The sequence below is a fragment of the Tachyglossus aculeatus genome, chromosome 13, assembly GCF_015852505.1.
Source record: "Tachyglossus aculeatus isolate mTacAcu1 chromosome 13, mTacAcu1.pri, whole genome shotgun sequence".
In the NCBI taxonomy this organism is placed as follows: domain Eukaryota; kingdom Metazoa; phylum Chordata; class Mammalia; order Monotremata; family Tachyglossidae; genus Tachyglossus; species Tachyglossus aculeatus.
In genome coordinates this window covers 3,425,897-3,447,046 of record NC_052078.1, presented here as the reverse complement: position 1 = coordinate 3,447,046, position 21,150 = coordinate 3,425,897, and the positions used below count along the sequence as shown (strand labels likewise).

At 49.8% G+C, this 21,150-nt stretch overlaps 1 protein-coding gene across 9 annotated transcripts in view; it reads left to right on the top strand.

The window, feature by feature from the left end:
- Positions 1 to 21,150, top strand: part of MAP4 (microtubule associated protein 4) — a 132,347-nt gene that overhangs the window by 19,066 nt on the left and 92,131 nt on the right. For all 9 annotated transcript variants that reach the window (XM_038755622.1, XM_038755619.1, XM_038755615.1 and 6 more), the window contains exons 2-3: positions 9,075 to 9,370; positions 15,718 to 15,786. In XM_038755622.1, the coding sequence (XP_038611550.1) occupies positions 9,112 to 9,370; positions 15,718 to 15,786 (328 nt within the window). In that variant the 5' untranslated portion in view covers positions 9,075 to 9,111. The remainder of the gene's footprint in view (positions 1 to 9,074; positions 9,371 to 15,717; positions 15,787 to 21,150) is intronic.

Genomic DNA, 21,150 nt, shown 5'->3' with positions numbered 1-21,150 from the left:
ATCACCTGTATATAAGTATATATGTTTGTACATATTTATTACTCTATTTATTTACCCCAGACTGAGCCCCTTCCTTCCTCTCCCCCTTGTCCCCCTCTCCATCCCCCCCATCTTACCTCCTTCCCTTCCCCACAGCACCTGTATATATGGATATATGTTTGTACATATTTATTACTCTATTTATTTATTTATCTTGTACCTATCTATTCTATTTATTTTATTTTGTTAATATGTTTTGTTGTCTGTCTCCCCCTTCTAGACTGTGAGCCCACTGTTGGGTAGGGACTGTCTCTAGATGTTGCCAACTTGGACTTCCCAAGCGCTTAGTACAGTGCTCTGCAGACAGTAAGCGCTCAATAAATACGATTGATTGATTGATTAGAAACACTCCCAGCCCACAATGAGCTTCCAGTCTGATCTCTAACCCAGTTGCCAGGCCAACGGCCCAGTTTCCCTAGAATCGGATGAGAAATCTCCTCTCCGGACAGTTCCCAGGTGGTCCGAGGGATTGCCCACCTGCCTGCCGATTAACGATAAAAGACTTAAAGCTCCACGTGTTTCTTTTCCCTCTGCGGAGGAGAGGGAAAGGGGCAAAATTCCCACGTGGTGGTTTGGGATCCAACTGGAAATTCTGATCGAACCTCTCCCTTGGTGGTCATCTCAGTGCTTTGCACATAGTAAGCGCTTAATAAATGCCATCATTATTATTATTATTAATATCTCCTGGTGAGAAGCAGCGTGGCCCAGTGGTTAGAGCCCGGGCCCGGGTGTCCGAAGGACCTGGGTTCTAATCCCGGCTCTTCCACTTGCCTGCTGGGTGACCTTGGGCAAGTCACTTCACTCCTCTGGGCCTCAGTGACCTCATCTGTTAAATAATAATAATAATAATGATGGCATTTAAGTGCTTACTATGTGCAGAGCACTGTTCTAAGCGCTGGGGGGGGATACAAGGTGATCAAGTTGTCCCACGTGGGGCTCACAGTCCTCATCCCCATTTTACAGATGAGGGAACTGAGGCTCAGAGAAGTGAAGTGACTTGCCCAAGGTCACACAGCAGACAGGTGGTGGAGCCGGGATTCGAACCCATGACCTCTGACTCCCAAACCCGGGCTCTTTCCTCTGAGCCACGCTGCTTCTAAATGGGGATTGAGACCGTGAGCCCCTCATGGGGCAGGGACTGTGTCCCACCCGATTTGCGTGTTTCAACCCCAGCGCTTAGTACAGTGCCTGGCACGTAGTTAAGCGCTTAACAAATACCATTATGATGATGATTATATGGGTGGGGTGGGGCCAGGCCTGTGACTGATTTTGGGGAGGGGGGTCCCCTCCCCATAGCACCTGTATATATGTATTTATGTTTGTACGTATTTATTACTCTATTTTATTTGTACATATTTATTCTAATTATTTTATTTTGTTAATATGTTTTGTTGTCCGTCTCCCCCTTCTAGACTGTGAGCCCGCTGTTGGGTAGGGACCGTCTCTATATCTTGCCAACTTGTACTTCCCAAGCGCTTAGTACAGTGCTCTGCACACAGTAAGCGCTCAATAAATACGATTGAATGAATGAATGAATAAGAGCACCCAGCAGACAAGTGGTGGAGGTGGGATTAGAACCCAGGTCCTTCTGCTAGTTAAGCGCTTAACAAATACCGTTATGATGATGATTGTATGATGAAGAGCACCCAGCAGACAAGTGGCGGAGCCGGGATTAGAACCCAGGTCCTTCTGCTAGTTAAGCTCTTAACAAATACCATTATGATGATGATTATCTGATAAAGAGCACCCAGCAGACAAGTGGCGGAGCCGGGATTAGAACCCAGGTCCTTCTGCTAGCTAAGCACTTAACAAATACCGTTATGATGATGATTGTACGATGAAGAGCACCCAGCAGACGAGTGGCAGCGGGATTAGAACCCAGGTCCTTCTGCTAGTTAAGCGCTTAACAAATACCGTTATGACGATGATTGTATGATGAAGAGGACCCAGCAGACAAGTGGCGGAGCCAGGATTAGAACCCAGGTCCTTCTGCTAGTTAAGCGCTTAACAAATACCGTTATGATGATGATTGTATGATGAAGAGGACCCAGCAGATAAGTGGCGGAGCCGGGATTAGAACCCAGGTCCTTCTGCTTCCCAGCCCCGGGCTCTATAATAATAATAATGATAATAATAATGATGGCATTTGTTAAGCGCTTACTATGTGCAAAGCACTGTTCTAAGCGCTGGGGGGATACAAGGTGATCAGGTTTTCCCACGTGGGGCTCACAGTCTTAATCCCCATTTTACAGATGAGGGAACTGAGGCACAGAGAATAATAATAATAATAATAATGGCATTTGTTAAGCACTTACTGTGTGCAAAACACTGTTCTAAGCGCTGGGGAGATACAAGGTGATCAGGTTGTCCCACGTGGGGCTCTATCTACTAGGGCACGCCGCTTCTTGATGGATTGGAGGAGAACCAAATTTAACTCCATCGCTCCATCCGTTCTCGCCAAGTTCTTTCTACGGAACCTGGCTGGCGGTGGAGTTTCAGATTCGAATTCCCCCTCGTCCCCCTTTCCATCCCCCCCATCTTACCTCCTTCTCTTCCCCACAGCACCTTTATATATGTATATATGTTTGTACATATTTATTACTCTATTTATTTTACTTGTACATATCTATTCTCTTTATTTTATTTTGTTAGTATGTTTGGTTTGGTTCTCTGTCTCCCCCTTTTAGCCTGTGAGCCCACTGTTGGGAAGGGACCGTCTCTATATGTTGCCAACTTGGACTTCCCAAGCGCTTAGTCCAGTGCTCTGCACACAGTAAGCGCTCAATAAATACGATTGATTGATTGATTTCATCTCGGGAGAATCCTTCGGCTGGGGCCCAAACCAGTCCTGGCCCGGCGCCGCGGCCCCAGGTTCTCCAGTTAGGCCTTACTGTGTGGCGTTTCGACGCTCCGGCGCTTAATCATCCCATCCCAGGCCTGTGTCTCATCGCTCTAGGATGGGGCGGGTCCGCCTCTCGAGCAGGATCTGAAAGCCGAGGTGGCTATTTATGTTTCTCCCTTCTCCCCACCGAGCCCGGCGATGGGAGGGTGGGGGGAGAAGGATGCCTACCCATTGGGGTAATAGCTATTAACAAGCCAGATACGTAACCTTTTTCTCCTTTCTCCTCTTTCTAATTTAGCATCAGTTGACAGCCTATTTCGCAGGCCACATTCATTCAGTCATTCAGTCGTATTTATTGAGCCCCTTCCTTCCTCTCCCCCTCGCCCCCCTCTCCACCCCCCCATCTTACCTCCTTCCCTTCCCCACAGCACCTCGATATATGTATATATGTTTGTACGTATTTATTACTCTATTTATCACTCTATTTATTTATTTATTCATTCATTCACTCATTCATTCATTCATTTATTTATTTATTTATTTATTTATTTATTGCCTTGTTTATTTATTTATCACTTTATTTATTTATTTATTTATAAACATATTTATTATTCTATTTATTTATTTATTCATTTATCACCATATTTATTTATTTATTTATTTATTTATTAATAAACAGTGACTGTGAGCCCACTGTTGCGTAGGGACTGTCTCTAGATGTTGCCAACTTGTTCATCCCAAGCGCTTACTACAGTGCTCTGCACACAGTAAGCGCTCAATAAATACGATTGATTGATTGATGGATTGATTGTTGGGTAGGGACCGTCTCTATATGTTGCCAACTTGTACTTCCCAAGCGCTTAGTCCAGTGCTCTGCACACGGTAAGCGCTCAATAAATACGATTGAATGAATGAATGAATGAATGAATGAACCCACGTCCTTCCGACTCCCAGACTCTGAAACCCAAATAGAGGAGCAGTCCATAATTGGGGAAGTTGGTTTTCCTGCGGGGCTTCCCCTCCCCGACGACGACATGACAGTGTCTAGAGCCCAGGCCTGGGGCCCGAAAGGACCCGGGTTCTAATTCCGGCTCCGCCACTTGTCTGCTGTGTGACCTTGGGCAAGTCGCTTCACTTCTCCAGGCCTCAGTTCCTTCGTCGGGAAAATGGGGATTGAGGGCGAGCCCCAGACGTGTACCTTCCCCAGCGCTTCCAGTGCCTCCCCCTTCTAGACTGTGAGCCCGTTGTTGGGCAGGGATCGTCTCTATCTGTTGCCGAATTGTACTCTCCAAGCGCTTAGTACGGTGCTCTGCACACAGTCAGCGCTCAATAAATACGATTGAACGAATGAAAGCCTGACACATAGTAAGCGCTTAACAAGTACCATAATAATAATAATTAAAATAGAACACACTCAGTTTTACTTGTACATATTTACTATTCTATTTACTGTGTGCTCTGCACGCAGTAAACGCTCATTAAATACGATTGATGATTCTATTTATTTTTTTATTCATCTGCCAAGCTAGCTCTCTTCCTCCCTTCAAAGCCCTACTGAGAGCTCACCTCCTCCAGGAGGCCTTCCCACACTGAGCCCCCTCCTTCCTCTCCCCCGCCTTACCTCCTTCCCCACCCCACAGCACCTATATATATGTATATACGTTTGTACATATTTATTACTCTATTTTTACTTGTACATATTTCTTCTATTTATTTGATTTTGTTAATATGTTTTGTTGTCCGTCTCCCCCTTCTAGACTGTGAGCCCGCTGTCGGGTAGGGACCGTCTCTAGATGTTGCCAACTTGGACTTCCCAAGCGCTTAGTCCAGTGCTCTGCATCATCATCATCATCATCATCATCAATCGTATTTATTGAGCGCTTATTATGTGCAGAGCACTGTACTAAGCGCTTGGGAAGTACAAATTGGCAACATATAGATACAGTCCCTACCCAACAGTGGGCTCACAGTCTAAAAGGGGGAATAAATACGATTGAATGAATGAATATAGATGCACACAGTAAGCGCTCAATAAATATGATTGAATGAATGAATGCAATTTTGTTAATGATGTGCATCTAGCTTTACTTCTGTTTATTCTGATGACCCGTCCACATGTTTTGTGGTCTGTCTCCCCTTTCTTAGACTGTGAGCCCATTGTCGGGTAGGGACCGGCCCTATATGTTGCCGACTTGGACTTCCCAAGCGCTTAGTCCAGTGCTCTGCACACAGGAAGCGCTCAATAAATACGATCGAGTGAACGAATGAATGAATTTAGCCGTCCTGCGGATTCGAAGAGGGCACCGGGGTTGCAGAAACTCTATCCGGGAGGGTGGGGCCGAAAACCGGGGTTGTTTTTCCTCTTTAAGCCGGTGTATATGTGTGTATGTGTGTATGTAAACTTCTATTTTAAAACCCATCATAAGGTGGGGCCCAGACCCAAGCACCTGCCTTCCAATCAATCAGTGGTCATCATAAAAATTATGGTCATTTGTTGAGCGCTTACTATGTGCCGGGCACTGTAGCGTGGCTCGGCGGAAAGAGCCTGGGCTTTGGAGTCCGAGGTCATGGGTTCAAATCCCGGCTCCACCAATCGCCAGCTGTGGGACTTTGGGCAAGTCACTTCACTTCTCCGGGCCTCAGTTACCTCATCTGGAAAATGGGGATTGACTGTGAGCGCCCCAGGAGACAACCTGATCACCTTGTAACCTCCCCAGCGCTTAGAACAGTGCTTTGCACATAGTAAGCGCTTAATAAATGTCATTATTATTATTATTATTATTATTGTTAAATCCCGGCTCTGCCCAACTGTCGGCTGTGTGACTCTGGGCGAGTCACTTCACTTCTCTGGGCCTCATCTGTAAAATGGGGATTGAGACTGTGAGCCCCCCGTGGGACAACCTGATCACCTTGTAACCTCCCCAGCGCTTAGAACAGTGCTTGGCACCTAGTAAGCGCTTAATAAATGCCATCATCATCATCATCATCATCATTAATAATTATTAATAATAATATAATATAATAATATAATAATAATAATTATTATTATTACTAAGCATTGGGTTGGCCCCAGTCCCCGTCCCCCATGGAGCTCCCAGTCTCGATCCCCGTTTTCCAGACGAGGGAACGGAGGCCCAGAGAAGCCAAGTGACTTGCCCAAAGCCACACAGCTTATGCCGCGGGTGGGGAGACTGTAAACTAGTGGGAAATCGCCAACGGGAAAGTCGGGAAAGCAAAAGTCCTTGCAGAGGGAAAGAGCTGGAAACCTGCCCGGCAATAAGGTTGACGAGCGGTGATGTGTTCAGAAAGGTGGGGAGATTACGCAGAGAATTAATACCCTTTGAAAGACGGGATTAAAGGCGGCTTTGGGCGGGATGTGGCTGAGCAGATTTGATGGAGAAGCGAGTCGCACATAGGAGAAACATTAGACTATAAACATCCTGACAGCTCTTCCTTCCTTCTGAAGATTCCCAGGATCAGTCAGTCAGGCGGGGCTCTTTACTGAGCGCTTTCCGTGGGCAGAGCGCTATACTAAGCACTTAATCAGTCATTCAGTCATTCAGTCGCATTTATTCATCATCATCAATCGTATTTATTGAGCGCTTACTGTACATTCAGTCATTGTTGTGTTTATTCATCATCATCATCAATCGTATTTATTGAGCGCTTACTGTACTGTACTGTACAGCGCAGAGCACTGGACTAAGCGCTTGGGAAGTACAAATTGGCAACATATAGAGACAGTCCCTACCCAACAGTGGGCTCACAGTCGAAAAGGGGGAGACAAAACCAAACATACTACAAAATAAAATTTATTGAGCGCTTACTGTGTGCAGAGCACTGGACTAAGCGCTTGGGAAGTCCAAGTCGGCAACATCTAGAGACGGTCCCCCACCCAACAGCGGGCTCACAGTCTAGGAGACTTTAGGCCCTTGGGAAAGTCCCGTCTCTTCTCTGGCCTCAGTTCCCTCATCTGGAAAATCAATCAATCAATCGTATTTATTGAGCGCTTACTGTGTGCAGAGCACTGGACTAAGCGCTTGGGAAGTCCAAGTTGGCAACATCTAGAGACGGTCCCTACTCAACAGCGGGCTCACAGTCTAGAAGACTTGGTGGTCTTGCATCCACCCCAGTGCTTAGCACAATGATTAGCACGTAGTAAGTGCTTAACAAATACCACTGTTATTATTGTAATCATCCTTTTTATTATCTCCTCGGGGCCTCAGTTGTCTTACCTGTCGAAAGGGGATTTAGATACTTATTCTCCTTCCTCCTTGGATTGGAAGCCCCATGCGGGACAGGGATTGGTTCCAACGTTGAATGTACCCCATTGCTTAGTGCAGTGTTTGGCACATAGGAAGTGCTTAACAACTCCCGCCATTGTCATTGTTCATTCAGTCAGTATTTCATTCAGTCGTATTTATTGAGCGCTTACTGTGTGCAGAGCACTGGACTAAACGCTTGGGAAGTCCAAGTCGGCAACATCTAGAGACGGTCCCTACCCAACAGCGGGCTCACAGTCTAGAGGACTTGGTGGTCTTGCATCCACCCCAGTGCTTAGCACGATGCTTGGCACGTAGTAAGCGCTTAATAAATGCCGTTATTATTATAAGTGCTTAATAAATACCACTGTTGTTATTGTCATCATCCTTTTTATTATCTCCTCGGGGCCTCAGTTGTCTTACCTGTCGAAAGGGGATTTAGATACTTATTCTCCCTCCTCCTTGGATTGGAAGCCCCATGTGGGACAGGGATTGGTTCCAGCAGGTACTGTCTCTATGTGTTGCCAACTTGTACTTCCCAAGCGCTTAGTACAGTGCTCTGCACACAGTAAGCGCTCAATAAATACGATTGATTGATTTTGAATCTATCCCATTGCTTAGTGCAGTGCTTGGCACATAGGAAGTGCTTAACAACTCCCTCCATTGTCTTTGTTCATTCAGTCGGTATTTCATTCAGTCGTATTTATTGAGCGCTTACTGTGTGCAGAGCACCATACTGAGCGCTTGGGAAGTGCAAGTTGGCAACATATAGAGACGGTCCCTATTCATTCAGTCGTATTTATTGAGCGCTTACTGTGTGCAGAGCACCGTACTGAGCACTTGGGAAGTACGAGTTGGCAACATATAGAGACGGTCTCTATTCATTCAATCGTATTTATTGAGCGCTTACTGTGTGCAGAGCACCGTACTGAGCGCTTGGGAAGTGCAAGTTGGCAACATATAGAGACGGTCCCTATTCATTCAATCGTATTTCTTGATCGCTTACTGTGTGCAGAGCACCATACTGAGCGCTTGGGAAGTACAAGTTCCCAAGATAGGTGGCGTGGCTCAGTGGAAAGGGCCCGGGCTTTGGAGTCAGAGGTCATGGGTTCAAACCCCGGCTCTGCCTATTGTCAGCTGTGTGACTTTGGGCAAGGCACTTCACTTCTCTGTGCCTCAGTTACCCCATCTGTCAAATGGGGATGAAGACTGTGAGCCCCACGTGGGACAACCTGATCACCTTGTATCTACCCCAGCGCTTCGAACAGTGCTTTGCACATAGTAAGCGCTTAACAAATACCAACATTATTATTATTATTACAAGTTGGCAACATATAGAGACGGTCCCTACCCCACAATGGGCTCACGGTCTAGAAGCGCTTGCTGTGTGTGTAGCACTGTACTTTGTGTAATGTACTAATAATAATAATAATATGTAATAATGGCATTTGTTAAGTGCTTACTATGTGCAAAGCACTGTTCAAAGCGCTGGGGGGGGATACAAGGTGATCAGGTTGTCCCACGTGGGGCTCACAGTCTTAATCCCCATTTTACAGATGAGGGAACTGAGGCTCAGAGAAGATAAGTGACTAGCCCAAGGTCACACAGCAGACATGTGGCAGAGCCGGGATGCGAACCCATGACCTCTGACTCCCAAGCCCGGGCGCTTTCCACTGAGCCACGCTGCTTGGGAGAGTCCGATATCGTCATCATCATTATTATGATTATCATCATTGCTATGATTATTATTACTTCCTCTGGTTCCGTTTCCGATAAGCCAGTGGCGAAGGGGCGCGAACCCGAGGCCTCCCCTCCGGCCGGACCCCCGCCCCCGTCATCATCAATCGTATTTATTTAGCGCTTACTGTGTGCCGAGCACTGTACTAAGCGCTTATGTCCCACGAGCGTCTCCTTCTTGTCCCCTCCCACAGCGGGGCCTCCCCCCCCGACCCCGGGCCGCGGAGGCAGATGGACGACCTGGACAACGACCTGCGCCTGGCGGACGCCCTGACCGAGCCGGTCCCCGACGTGGAGGAGGTGGTGAAGCGGGACTTCATCGCCACCCTGGAGGCGGAGGCCTTCGACGACGTGGTCGGGGAGACGGTGGGCAAGACGGACTACATCCCCCTCCTGGACCCCGACGACGGGGCCGGGGACGGGGCCGCGGGCAAGCCCGGCGGCCCGGAGCCCAGGGGCAAAACCCGCCCGGACGGGGCGCCGGCAGAACGTGAGTTGGACGTCCGGCGGCGGGCCCTCCTGACGGGGCCGCGGGCCGGCTTCTGCGGGTTTAACAGGATCTCTGAGGTTGTCGAAGGCCAGAAGGTGGGCGGGAAAGGACAGGACTGGGGGGAGGTTGATAATAATAATAATAATAATAGCATTCATTCATTCATTCATTCATTCAATCGTATTTATTGAGCGCTTACTGTGTGCAGAGCCCTGGACAAAGCGCTTGGGAAGTCCAAGTTGGCAACATCTACGGACGGTCCCTACCCAACAGCGGGCTCCCAGTCTAGAAGGGGGAGACAGAGAACAAAACAAAACATATTAACAAAATAAAATAAATAGAATAAATATGTACAAGTAAAATATATGAATAAATTGAGTAATAAATCTGTACAAACATATCATCATCGTCATCATCAGTCGTATTTATTGAGCGCTTACTGTGTGCAGAGCACTGTACTAAGCGCTTGGGAAGTACAAATTGGCAACATCTAGAGACAGTCCCTACCCAACAGTGGGCTCACAGTCTAAAAGGGGGGAGACAGAGAACAAAACCAAACATACTAACAAAATAAAATCAATAGAATAGATATGTACAAGTAAAATAAATATGTACAAACATATATCCAGGTGCCGTGGGGAAGGGAAGGAGGTAAGACGGGGAAGATGGAGAGGGGGACGAGGGGGAGAGGAAGGAGGGGGCTCAGTCTGGGAAGGCCTTCTGGAGGAGGTGAGCTCTCAGTAGGGCCTTGAAGGGAGGAAGAAGTGACTCCCCCAAGGTCACCCAGCAGACAAGTGGCAGAGCCGGGATTAGAACCCGGGTCCTTCTGGGCCCCGGGCTCTGTGCTCTGATCCGAGTTCAGGGACCACTAGGGTAGCGGTGGCCCGTCCGGGCTCCCGCGGAGGAATTGTGGGTTAGGAGGGAAAAACCCACTCGTCCGTGGGTTTTGGTTTCAAGTCCTGGACCGACCGACACCGAAAATGGGGAAATCGCTCCTCCCCAGCGAACACACCCCAAGGAGGAGATGGACATTAAGATAAATCAGTAGATTTTTGCATATGGGCGTAAGCGCCGCCGTGGGCCCGGGGCGGGTGGGACCGAATAAAGGGAGCAAGTCGGGGCGACGCGGAAGGGAGGGAGAGAAAAGGAAAGGACGACTCAGTCTGGGAAGGCCTCTTGGAGGAGGTGGGCCTCCAGTAAGGCTTTGAAGCGGGGCGGAGGGCGGTGGCCGGTCAGTTAGGAGGGGGCACGATGGGGGTGAGACGGAGGGATGGCGAGAATCAATCAATCAATCAGTCAATCGTATTTATTGAGCGCTTACTGTGTGCAGAGCACTGGACTAAGCGCTTGGGAAGTACAAGTTGGCAACATAATCAATCAGTCATATTTATTGAGCGCTCACTGTGTGCAGAGCACTGGACTAAGCACTTGGGAAGTCCGAGTTGGCAACATATAGAGACAGTCCCTACCCAACAGTGGGCTCACAGTCTAAAAGGGGGAGACAGTTGGGTAGGGACTGTCTCTAGATGTTGCCAACTTGGACTTCCCAAGCGCTTAGTACAGTGCTCTGCACACAGTAAGCGCTCAATAAATACGATTGATTGATTGATTGATTGATTACAGTGCAATGGAGTTGGCCGGCTTGTTCCCTGCCCGCCATGAGCTTAGAGTCTAGAGGACTTTCACCATCATCGTCCTCATCATCAGTGGTATTTCTTGAGCGCTTTCTAGGTGCAGAGCACTGTACTAAGCGCCAGTCAGACAAGAGAAGCAGCGTGGCTTAGCGGAGGGTGCACAGCCCGCGAATCAAAAGGACCTGAGTGCTCATCCCGAGAAGCAGCGTGGCTCAGTGGAAAGAGCCCGGGCTTGAGAGTCAGAGGTCGTGGGTTCTAATCCTGTCTCCGCCACTTATCAGCTGTGTGATTTCGGACAAGTCACTTCTCTTTGCCTCAGTTCCCTCATGTGGAAAACAGGGATTAAGACTGTGAGCCCCCCGTGGGACAAGTCACTTCTCTTTGCCTCAGTTCCCTCATCTGGAAAATGGGGATTAAGACTGTGAGCCCCCCATGGGACAACCTGATCGCCGTGAATCTACACGCTTAGAACAGCGCTCGGCGCATAGGAAGCGCTTAACAAATTCCGTCCTCCTCCGCTTCTCCGGGCCTCCGTTCCCTCATCTGTAAAATGGGGATTAAGACCGCGAGCCCCATGTGGGTCTGACCTGTTTCCCTGGCAGTAGATTCATTCATTCATTCATTCGATCGTATTTATTGAGCGCTTACTGTGTGCAGAGCACTGGACTAAGCGCATGGGAAGGACAAGTCAGCGACATCTAGAGATGGTCCCTATCAGTCAATCAATCAGTCGTATTTATTGAGCGCTTACTGTGTGCAGAGCACTGTACTAAGCGCTTGGGAAGTCCAAGTCGGCGACATATAGAGACGGTCCCTACCCAACAACGGGCTCACAGTCTAGAAGGGAGAGACAGACAACAAAACAAGCCTGATAAATCTGATAAGCTTGTTCGACCCCAGCGCTTAGCACAGCGTCGGGCACGTAGTAAGCGCTTTCCAGGTACCAGTAAAGAGTGGCCAGCAGGGGGCGAGGTTGGCGCGGGTCTGACCTGATTCCCTGGCAGGAAATTCATTCATTCATTCATTCATTCATTCAATCGTATTTATTGAGCGCTTACTGTGTGCAGAGCACTGGACTAAGCGCTTGGGAAGTCCAAGTTGGCAACATCTAGAAACAGTCCCTACCCAACAGTGGGCTCACAGTCCAGAAGTCACAGAACAGTCACAGAACTTATTTAAGTATATGAAATTTAAGCGCTTAGTACAGTGCTCTGCACACAGTAAGCACTCAATAAATACGATTGATTGATTGATTGATTTATATTAATGTCTGTCTCTCCCCACCACCCCCACCCCCCGCCACCACCAGACTGTAAACTCATTGTGGGCAGGGGAACGTGTCTGTTATATTGTTCTCTCCCAAGCGCTTAGTACAGTGTTCTGCACACAGTAAGCGCTCAATAAATACATGGGTCATGGGTTCTAATCATTCATTCATTCAGTCGTATTTATTGAGCGCTTACTGTGTGCAGAGAACTGGACTAAGCGCTTGGGAAGTCCAAGTTGGCAACATCTAGAGACGGTCCCTACCCAACAGCGGGCTCACGGTCCAGAAGTCACAGAACAGTCACAGAACTTATCTAAGTATATGAAATTTAAGCGCTTAGTACAGTGCTCTGCACACAGTAAGCGCTCAATAAATATGATTGATTGATTGATTGATTTATATTAATGTCTGTCTCTCCCCCCCACCCCCACCCCCCGCCACCACCAGACTGTAAACTCATTGTGGGCAGGGGAACGTGTCTGTTATATTGTTCTCTCCCAAGCGCTTAGTACAGTGTTCTGCACACAATAAGCGCTCAATAAATACATGGGTTGTGGGTTCTAATCATTCATTCATTCAATCGTATTTACTAAGCGCTTACTGTGTGCAGAGAACTGGACTAAGCGCTTGGGAAGTACAAGTTGGCAACATCTAGAGACGGTCCCTACCCAACAGCGGGCTCACACTCTAATCGCAGCTCCGCCACTTGTCATTCAGTCATTCAGTCGTATTTATTGAGCGCTTACTGTGTGCAGAGCGCTGTACTAAGCGCTCGGGAAGTACAAGTTGGCAACATCTAGAGACGGTCCCTACCCAACGACGGGCTCACAGTCTAGAAGGGGGAGACGGACAACAAAACAAAACATGTGGTCAGGTTTGTCAGCTGTGTGACTTTGGGCAAGTCACTTAACTTCTCTGTGCCTCAGTTACCTCGTCTGTAAAATGGGGATTGAAACTGTGAGCCCCGTGTGGGACAACCTGATTACCTCCCCCCACTGCAGTGCTTTGAACAGTGCTTGGCACATAGTAAGCGCTTAACAAATGCCATCATCATTATTATTATTATTATTACAATTGATTGATTGCTGTGTACACTGTAAGCTCTCTTTAAATGCCTCTGATTGAGACAATATCTGGTCCATTTTCCCGTCCATTCATTCATTCATTCAATCGTATTTATTGAGCGCTTACTGTGTGCAGAGCACTGTACTAAGCGCTTGGGAAGTCCAAGTTGGCGACATATAGAGACGGTCCCTACCCAGCAGCGGGCTCACAGTCTAGAAGGGGGAGACGGACAACAAAACGAAACATATTAACAAAATAAAATAAATAGAATAAATACGTACAAGTAAAACAGAGTGATAAATACTTACAAACATATATACATATGTATATATAAGGGGGAGGGGGATGAGGGGGATGAAGAGGGGCGTCTCCCCCACCTACCCGCTCCCGCCGCCTCAGAGCCGCCTAATAATAATAGTATATTTTATAATAATAATATTAATAATAATAGTAGTAGTATATAATAATAATAATAATAGCGCTTACTATGTGCCACGCACTGTATTAAGCGCTGAGGTAGATACAAGGTAATCGGGCCCCACCTGGGCTCACAGTGTGAGTATTCATTCATTCAGTCGTATTTATTGAGCGCTTACTGTGTGCAGAGCACTGCACTAAGCGCTTGGGAAGTACAAGTCGGCAACGGGAGGGAGAATGGGAGGGAGAAAAGGTATTAAATCCCCATTTTGCAGGTGGCTACCAATCAATCTGCGCATCAGGCAGAAACTCCTCACCCTGGGCTTCAAGGCTGTCCATCCCCTGGCCCCCTCCTACCTCACCTCCCTTCTGTCCTTCTCCATCGCAGCCCGCACCCTCCGCTCCTCTGCCGCCGCTAATCTCCTCCCCGTACCTCGCTCTCGCCTGTCCCGCCATCGACCCCCGGCCCACGTCATCCCCCGGGCCTGGAATGCCCCCAATCCCTCTGCCCACCCGCCAAGCTCGCTCTCTTCCTCCCTTCAAGCCCCTGCTGAGAGCTTACCTCCTCCAGGAGGCCTTCCCACACTGAGCCCCTTCCTTCCTCTCCCCCTCGTCCCCCTCTCCATCCCCCTCATCTTACCTCCTTCCCTTCCCCACAGCACCTGTATATATGTTTGTACATATTTATCACTCTATTTATTTTACTTGTACCTATCTATTCTATTGATTTTATTTTGTTAGTATGTTTGGTTTTGTTCTCTGTCTCCCCCTTCTAGGCTGTGAGCCCACTGTTGGGTAGGGACTGTCTCTATCTGTTGCCAACTTGTACTTCCCAAGCGCTTAGTCCAGTGCTCTGCACATAGTAAGCGCTCAATAAATACGATTGATGATGATGATGAGGTCCAGAGGAGTGAAGTGACTTAGCCAAGGTCACCCAGCCGGGAAGTGGCGGACGACGCGCCCCCTCAGTCTTCAGGCTCCTCGGACCGTACGGTCATCGACGTAGTTCGTCTCCTGTGAGGTCCCGAGAAGTGAACCCGGGTTCCCCCGCCTCCCGAGTCTTTCCTCTAGGCCATGCTGCTTCATCATCATCATCATCATCAATCGTATTTATTGAGCGCTTACTACGTGCAGAGTACTGTACTAAGCGCTTGGGATGTACAAATTGGCAACGTATAGAGACAGTCCCTACCCAACAGTGGGCTCACAGTCTAAAAGGGGGAGACAGAGAACAAAACCAACCATACTAACAAAATAAAATAAATAGAATAGATATGTAAATAAATAGAATAGATGTCATCATCATCATCAATCGTATTTATTGAGCGCTTACTATGTGCAGAGCACTGTACTAAGCGCTTGGGAAGTACAAATTGGCAACATAGAGAGACAGTCCCTACCCAACAGTGGGCTCACAGTCTAAAAGGGGAGACAGAGAACAAAACCAAACATACTAACAAAATAAAATAAATAGAATAGATATGTAAATAAATAGAATAGATATCATCATCATCATCAATCGTATTTATTGAGCGCTTACTACGTGCAGAGCACTGGACTAAGCGCTTGGGAAGTACAAATTGGCAACATCTAGAGACAGTCCCTACCCAACAGTGGGCTCACAGTCTAAAAGGGGAAGACAGAGAACAAAACCAAACATACCAACAAAATAAAATAAATAGAATAGATATGTAAATAAGTAGAATAGATATCATCATCATCATCAATCGTATTTATTGAGCGCTTACTATGTGCAGAGCACTGGACTAAGCGCTTGGGAAGTCCAAATTGGCAACATCTAGAGCCAGTCCCTACCCAACAGTGGGCTCACAGTCTAAAAGGGGAGACAGAGAACAAAACCAAACATACTAACAAAATAAAATAAATAGAATAGATATGTAAATAAATAGAATAGATATGTAGCCCGTCGCTTCCTAACGGCAGCGTCTCCGTCGATTTTGCAGATGCTTCATCCGCCAAACGGGCGGTGCTGGCCAACGGCGACCACGAAGTGCAGGACAGTGATGCCAGAGGTAAGCGAGCCTCGGGCCCCCTCCCCACCTTTCCCAGCGGGAGTAGACTCACCTCCCCTCGCGGTGCCAAACACGCCCCGGGCTCCTAATAATACTAATGATGGCATTTATTAAGCACTTCCTATGTGCAAAGCACTGTTCTAAGTGCTGGGGGGATACAAGGTGATGAGGTTGTCCCACGTGGGGCTCCCAGTCTTCATCCCCATTTTACAGACGTGGGAACTGAGGCCCAGTGAAGTGACTTGCCCAAAGTCACCCAGCTGACAAGTGGCGGAGCCGGGATTTGAACCCATGACCTCCGACTCCAAAGCCCGGGCTCTTTCCCACTGAGCCACGCTGGTTCAGGAGAGGACCGCGATGGGGTAGAAACCCGTCAACTCCTTCACTGGAGCGAGGATTGCGTCCCCCAACTCTACTGCGTCGGAGGCTCTCTAGAGTAATGGCATTTATTAAGTGCTTACTATGTGCAAAGCACTGTTCTAAGCGCTGGAAAATTTTATCTCAGCACTCTTTGGTGATCTATTCTAGACCCTCCTAGGTATTCACAATCTTTTTTTAAACTCTCATACCAGAGAGGGGATTAGAACCCAGGCCTCCAGCCTTTCAAGGCTGTTACTTTCCCTCTGAGCCACCACAGCGCTTAGTACAGTGCTCCGTGCCCGGGAGATGCCCAGTAAATGTCGTCGATTGGCCGGTTGTGTTCCGGCAGACCGGGCTCGCCCCGGTAGCCCCCTGGCACACGTGTGGCATCCGTAACAGATGCCCACAGGGCCCTAGGGTATGGATAATAATAATAATAATAATAATGATAGCATTTATTAAGCGCTTACTGTGGCTCAGTGGAAAGAGCGTGGGCTTGGGAGTCACAGGCCATGGGTTCGAGTTCCGCCTCCCCCACGTGTCTGCTGGGTGACCTTGGGCAAGTCACTTAACTTCTCTGTGCCTCAGTTCCCTCATCTGTAAAATGGGGATTAAGATTGTGAGCCCCACATGGGACAACCTCATCTCCTTGTATTCCCCCCAGCGCTTAGAACAGCGCTTTGCACATAGTAAGCGCTTAACAAATACCAACATTATTATTATTATTATTATTATGTGCAAAGCACTGGGGAGGTTACAAGGTGATCAGGTTGTCCCGCGGGGGGCTCACAGGCTTAATCCCGTAACTGAGGTACGGGAGGCCCAGAGAAGTGAAGTGACTTGCCCAGAGTCGCCCAGCTGACAAGTGGCGGAGCCGGGATTTGAACCCATGACCTCTGACTCCAAAGCCCGGGCTCTTCCCACTGAGCCACGCTGCGTCTCAGAGGAGCTGCCGTACCATGGCCACAACGATCCCAGGAATCATGTGGACGTGCAACAACGTGGTGCGGTAATAAGGGGTCGGGGAACGGGCTCGGTGACGCCGCCTTTTTCGGGAGGACGGGCAGCATCCGTGGGAATACCGCTGGATTGGAAAGCTGCGCCCGTAGCCCGTCCGGGAAGGGAGGCTGGGTGGGAGAAGTGGGGTGACTCGGGTTTGCGCCGGGCCCCCTTTTCCAGCCCCTGAGGGCTCCCCGGTTCCCCCTCATCTCGCCGGGGCTGACGTTAGGCAGTTGAGCGCCGCCGTCCCCCCCAAAAAAAACACCTCTACATCCAGCCTCACCCCGGAATGGTCAATTAATCCCCTTCCGCGCTTCCTCCGGAACCACGGTTCCCTCTCGGGGAAGCTCTGGGAGTGGGCGAGTCTGTCTCGGGGGCCTCGCGGAAGTATTTCCCGACTTCTCGCCCCAAGCACCCCCAATTCGGGGCTTTCAGCGAAACCCTGGGGGCCTCGGGCGCTGCCATTTTCAGAGCCCCTTTTAGAAGCCGGCAAAACCGCGGGAAGGGGAGGTGGCAGGGCCTGGGAGAAGCCGGCTCTGCGTCATCCCGGCGGGGACGAGGTATTTGTAATTAAAGAATGGTAGGATCGGTCGGGGAGACGAAGTGTGTAGAGGATCGTACGGTCCTAGGAGTCTGGAGACTGAGGGGGTGCGTCGTGACATCCGTCTTTCAGGGTGGGTGGGGGAGAAGATGTCCCCAACCCCTGTCTCCTTGGAAACGGGCCACTTACCAAAGCATTTTCAGTGCCTTCTCTTGGCAAAGTTGCCTCCGCCACGTGCTCCCCTTGAAAATCTCCTGAAGGAAAACCGGCCCCACCTCAGAACGGCGGGGCTTTCGGCCGTTCGTCGAAGCCTGACTAACTCCCTTTCTCTTTCAGGGGGAAATACCTTGTGCAAATGAAATCCCCCCCCTCCCGCCCCCCTCCCGCCGTGTTGTGCTTGTGTCCGCTTGGGCGTGGACGGGGGCTGTGCGTTTCGGGGACACGCTAAGCTAAGATGGTTTGGCCGCAGGGCCGCTGACGCACGCCAGGAGCCCGGCACCGAGGGGGAGAGCTCCCGGTTTCACTTCTGAGCCACGGCTGGGTCGAAGACCTTCCCCTCTTGTTTGCCCGGAGCCTTGAGGGGAGGGCGGCCGCACGGATGGCGCGGGGCCCGGCGAGGCGCTTTCCGGGGTTCGTCTGGCTGTCTACTAATGATTTGTGCTTCTCCGCCTTCCCTTCCCCCGTCCTCCCCCTTTTCCCCTTTCCTTTTTCTCTCTCCCTTCTCTGTTTCTCTCCTCCTAGAAGCCTAGAGTGTCTCCCCACACTGGGCCCGCTCCAACTCCAGACCGGTGGCCTTCTCTGGCCACCGTTACGGTTCTTAAACCCCGAAGAAGCCGAGGGCCCGGGCTGCTCCTTCTGTCTGTGCTCTGCGGTGCTTGTTGGAACCTCCCTTCCTTTGTAAGCACAACAGTGTGTCGTGGGTTTCTTTCCTTTTTTCTTTTTGAAGGTTCTCTGATTTCTCCTCCTCTTCCTTTCTTTTCTTTCCGTTGTCTTCCTTTGAGACCTTGAATCTCATCCCACCCTTCCAGTCACGCCGCTTTGGCCATTTTTCTCACGGCTTTCAAACCTTCAGAAGTCTGCAGGAGGCGGAGACCCACACAGAGGAGCCGAGCTTCCCGCGGGGGGATTCGGTCCCACCGAGTGCCGGCAGGCACGGTCTTTCCTGCTGTCCTGTTCCATGCTCGTAGGATAGATTAATCCTCCGCTCTCCTAATCGCAGCCCACTCGCCGCTGCTTCTAACCCTCCCCGCGAGAGAGACCGGCCTTTACGTCTTCACATTTCTGCAGGGAACAGATATCTTGCCTTTCAGTAGCCTCCGGCCTCCGCTTTGAGAAGCGCATTCTTGCTCTCCCGTTTCCCTTCCCCTCCTGAAAACGGGGTGGGGTTAGGATGAAAATCTCTGGCAAGAAATTGGCAACCGTCCGGCCCGTGCTTAAGAAAACCCCTTTCCCCCGCCCCTGCAGCCGAAACCTGACAAAACGAAAATAGTCTTGCTTTTCCTTAGTGCTGGTAGGCCAGAGAAAGAAGTGAAGAGCTTTAATTAGTCAGCTGTAGCGTGTTTAGAATCCTGATCGGAGGGCAGGGAGTGGAATAGTCTGATGGGAATTTAGTTGGGAAGAGTGCATTTGAAAAAGGGATGGAAAGTAAATCAGAGGGATTGTCAGAAGCCTCCCCCAGCTGCTATCAATCATATTTATTGAATATCAATCGTATTTATTGAGCGCTTACTGTGTGCAGAGCACTGTACTAAGCGCTTGGCCCCTCTGGTACCCCGACTTCTGCCAGCGGTGATTCACGGGGCTTGGAAGTTGAAGCCGGCGAAACCCTTCACAACGTCGATCGGATTTGCCGCACCGGGCCTGACTCTCCTAGTCTCACCGGGAGATTTTTTCAGTCGTGAGTCTCGTACCCTGTCCTCACGACAAACCAGCGTGGAACCCAGAATTTTGAATAGCCCCCCCGGAAGCTTTTCAAAGCTGAGGGCCGAACCCATTCGCCCCTCTTGGCCAAGTCGTTCGAGTTGGGGCCGAGGCGTGAAGGGTGATCCTTGTCTGGAAATATCAGGAAGACTAAGGTGGCAAGCCATCCGTGGTATTCATTGAGCGCCTTCTGGGTGCAGAGCACTGAGCCGAGCGCGTGGGAGAGTCCAGTACAGCAGAGACGGTAGACTTGTTCCCTGCCCATTTCGAGAGAGAGAGAAAAGGAGTTCTGAACCTTCAACAAAGCCCCTTTCACTTTTCCATCGGTAACTCGTTGCCCCCGGCTCCCTGACCTCAGGGCCGAATCAAGGACCACCTTTAACAGGTCGTCATCAATTCCCAGTTAGTGGCTGGGGGGCTGTGGCGGGGACAGGGTGTTGGAAAAGGGCAAAGAAGTCAGATGAAGCTCGTCTGAGATTTTCTGGGGAAACGGGAGGCTTTATGCCGCCCGCTTGACTGGTCTTTAAGGAGCCCCCCATGGCGAAAGGGGCAGTTCTTTTCCGACTGCCTCCCGCCTCGTTCTGCTGCTTCCCCTCTCTCCCCTGTCACTGGGGCATCGGTGGCCCTTGAAAAGATACCCGGGCCCTTGTCGAAGGGCCCCGCCGATGCCCCGAGGCTTGGCGATGCCCGTCCTAAAGACGCAGTGGGGGGCTGGCAGAGGAGCTTCTAGACTGTGAGCACACTGTTGGATAGGGACCGTCTCTATATGTTGCCAACTTGTACTTCCCAAGCGCTTAGTACAGTGCTCTGCACACAGTAAGCGCTTAATAAATACGATTGATTGAATGAATAAATGAAGGAGCGCCAGGTCGGGATTTCTGATCGGAAAGAGACTCCCTGACGTGGCTGCTGTGCGTTGAGAGCGGGGAGCTGGGGGAATAGAGCGGGGGTTCTCCTTGTGGATAAGGATTTTAGGGGAGGCCTCCCAAACCCACACTCCAGCCCACCCACTTCTCATCAGGACACCTCCAATAACGACTTGAAGGATGTGGGAAACGTGGTTCCTTTTCTTTAAGGTGCTGTAGCTTGGGTTTTGCCACTGTGGACTCCGGGCCCCCCGGCCAAGAGAAGGCACTCGAGGGAAGCTGTCCGACCCCTTAGAGCAGGGCAGTCCATCCATAGTATTTATCGAGCGCTTCCCGTGTGCGGCACACTGTACAAAACCCTTGGCCCAACACAGTTCAGTAGGAAGGGGGGACGTGACCCGTGCCCACAAGGAGCTTACAGTCTAGAGGGCAAAACTCTCGTGGTCATTGCAAGTAAGGAGGGAGCTTGGGGAAACCTTGCCGATTTTAGTGATGGGGGGGACTGGGGGCTTGGTCAGATTTCCTTTTCTCAGCCTCTACCGCTCACCAAAGTTTGGGTCCTGGCCATTTCTTCAGAGCTTGAGACTGATACAAACCGTTAGGGCAACAGCAGCTTAATTTATTTGAGAGGGGATCGGCTGAGGAGACCAGGGCACCGATCGGGGACCGAAAAGCAAT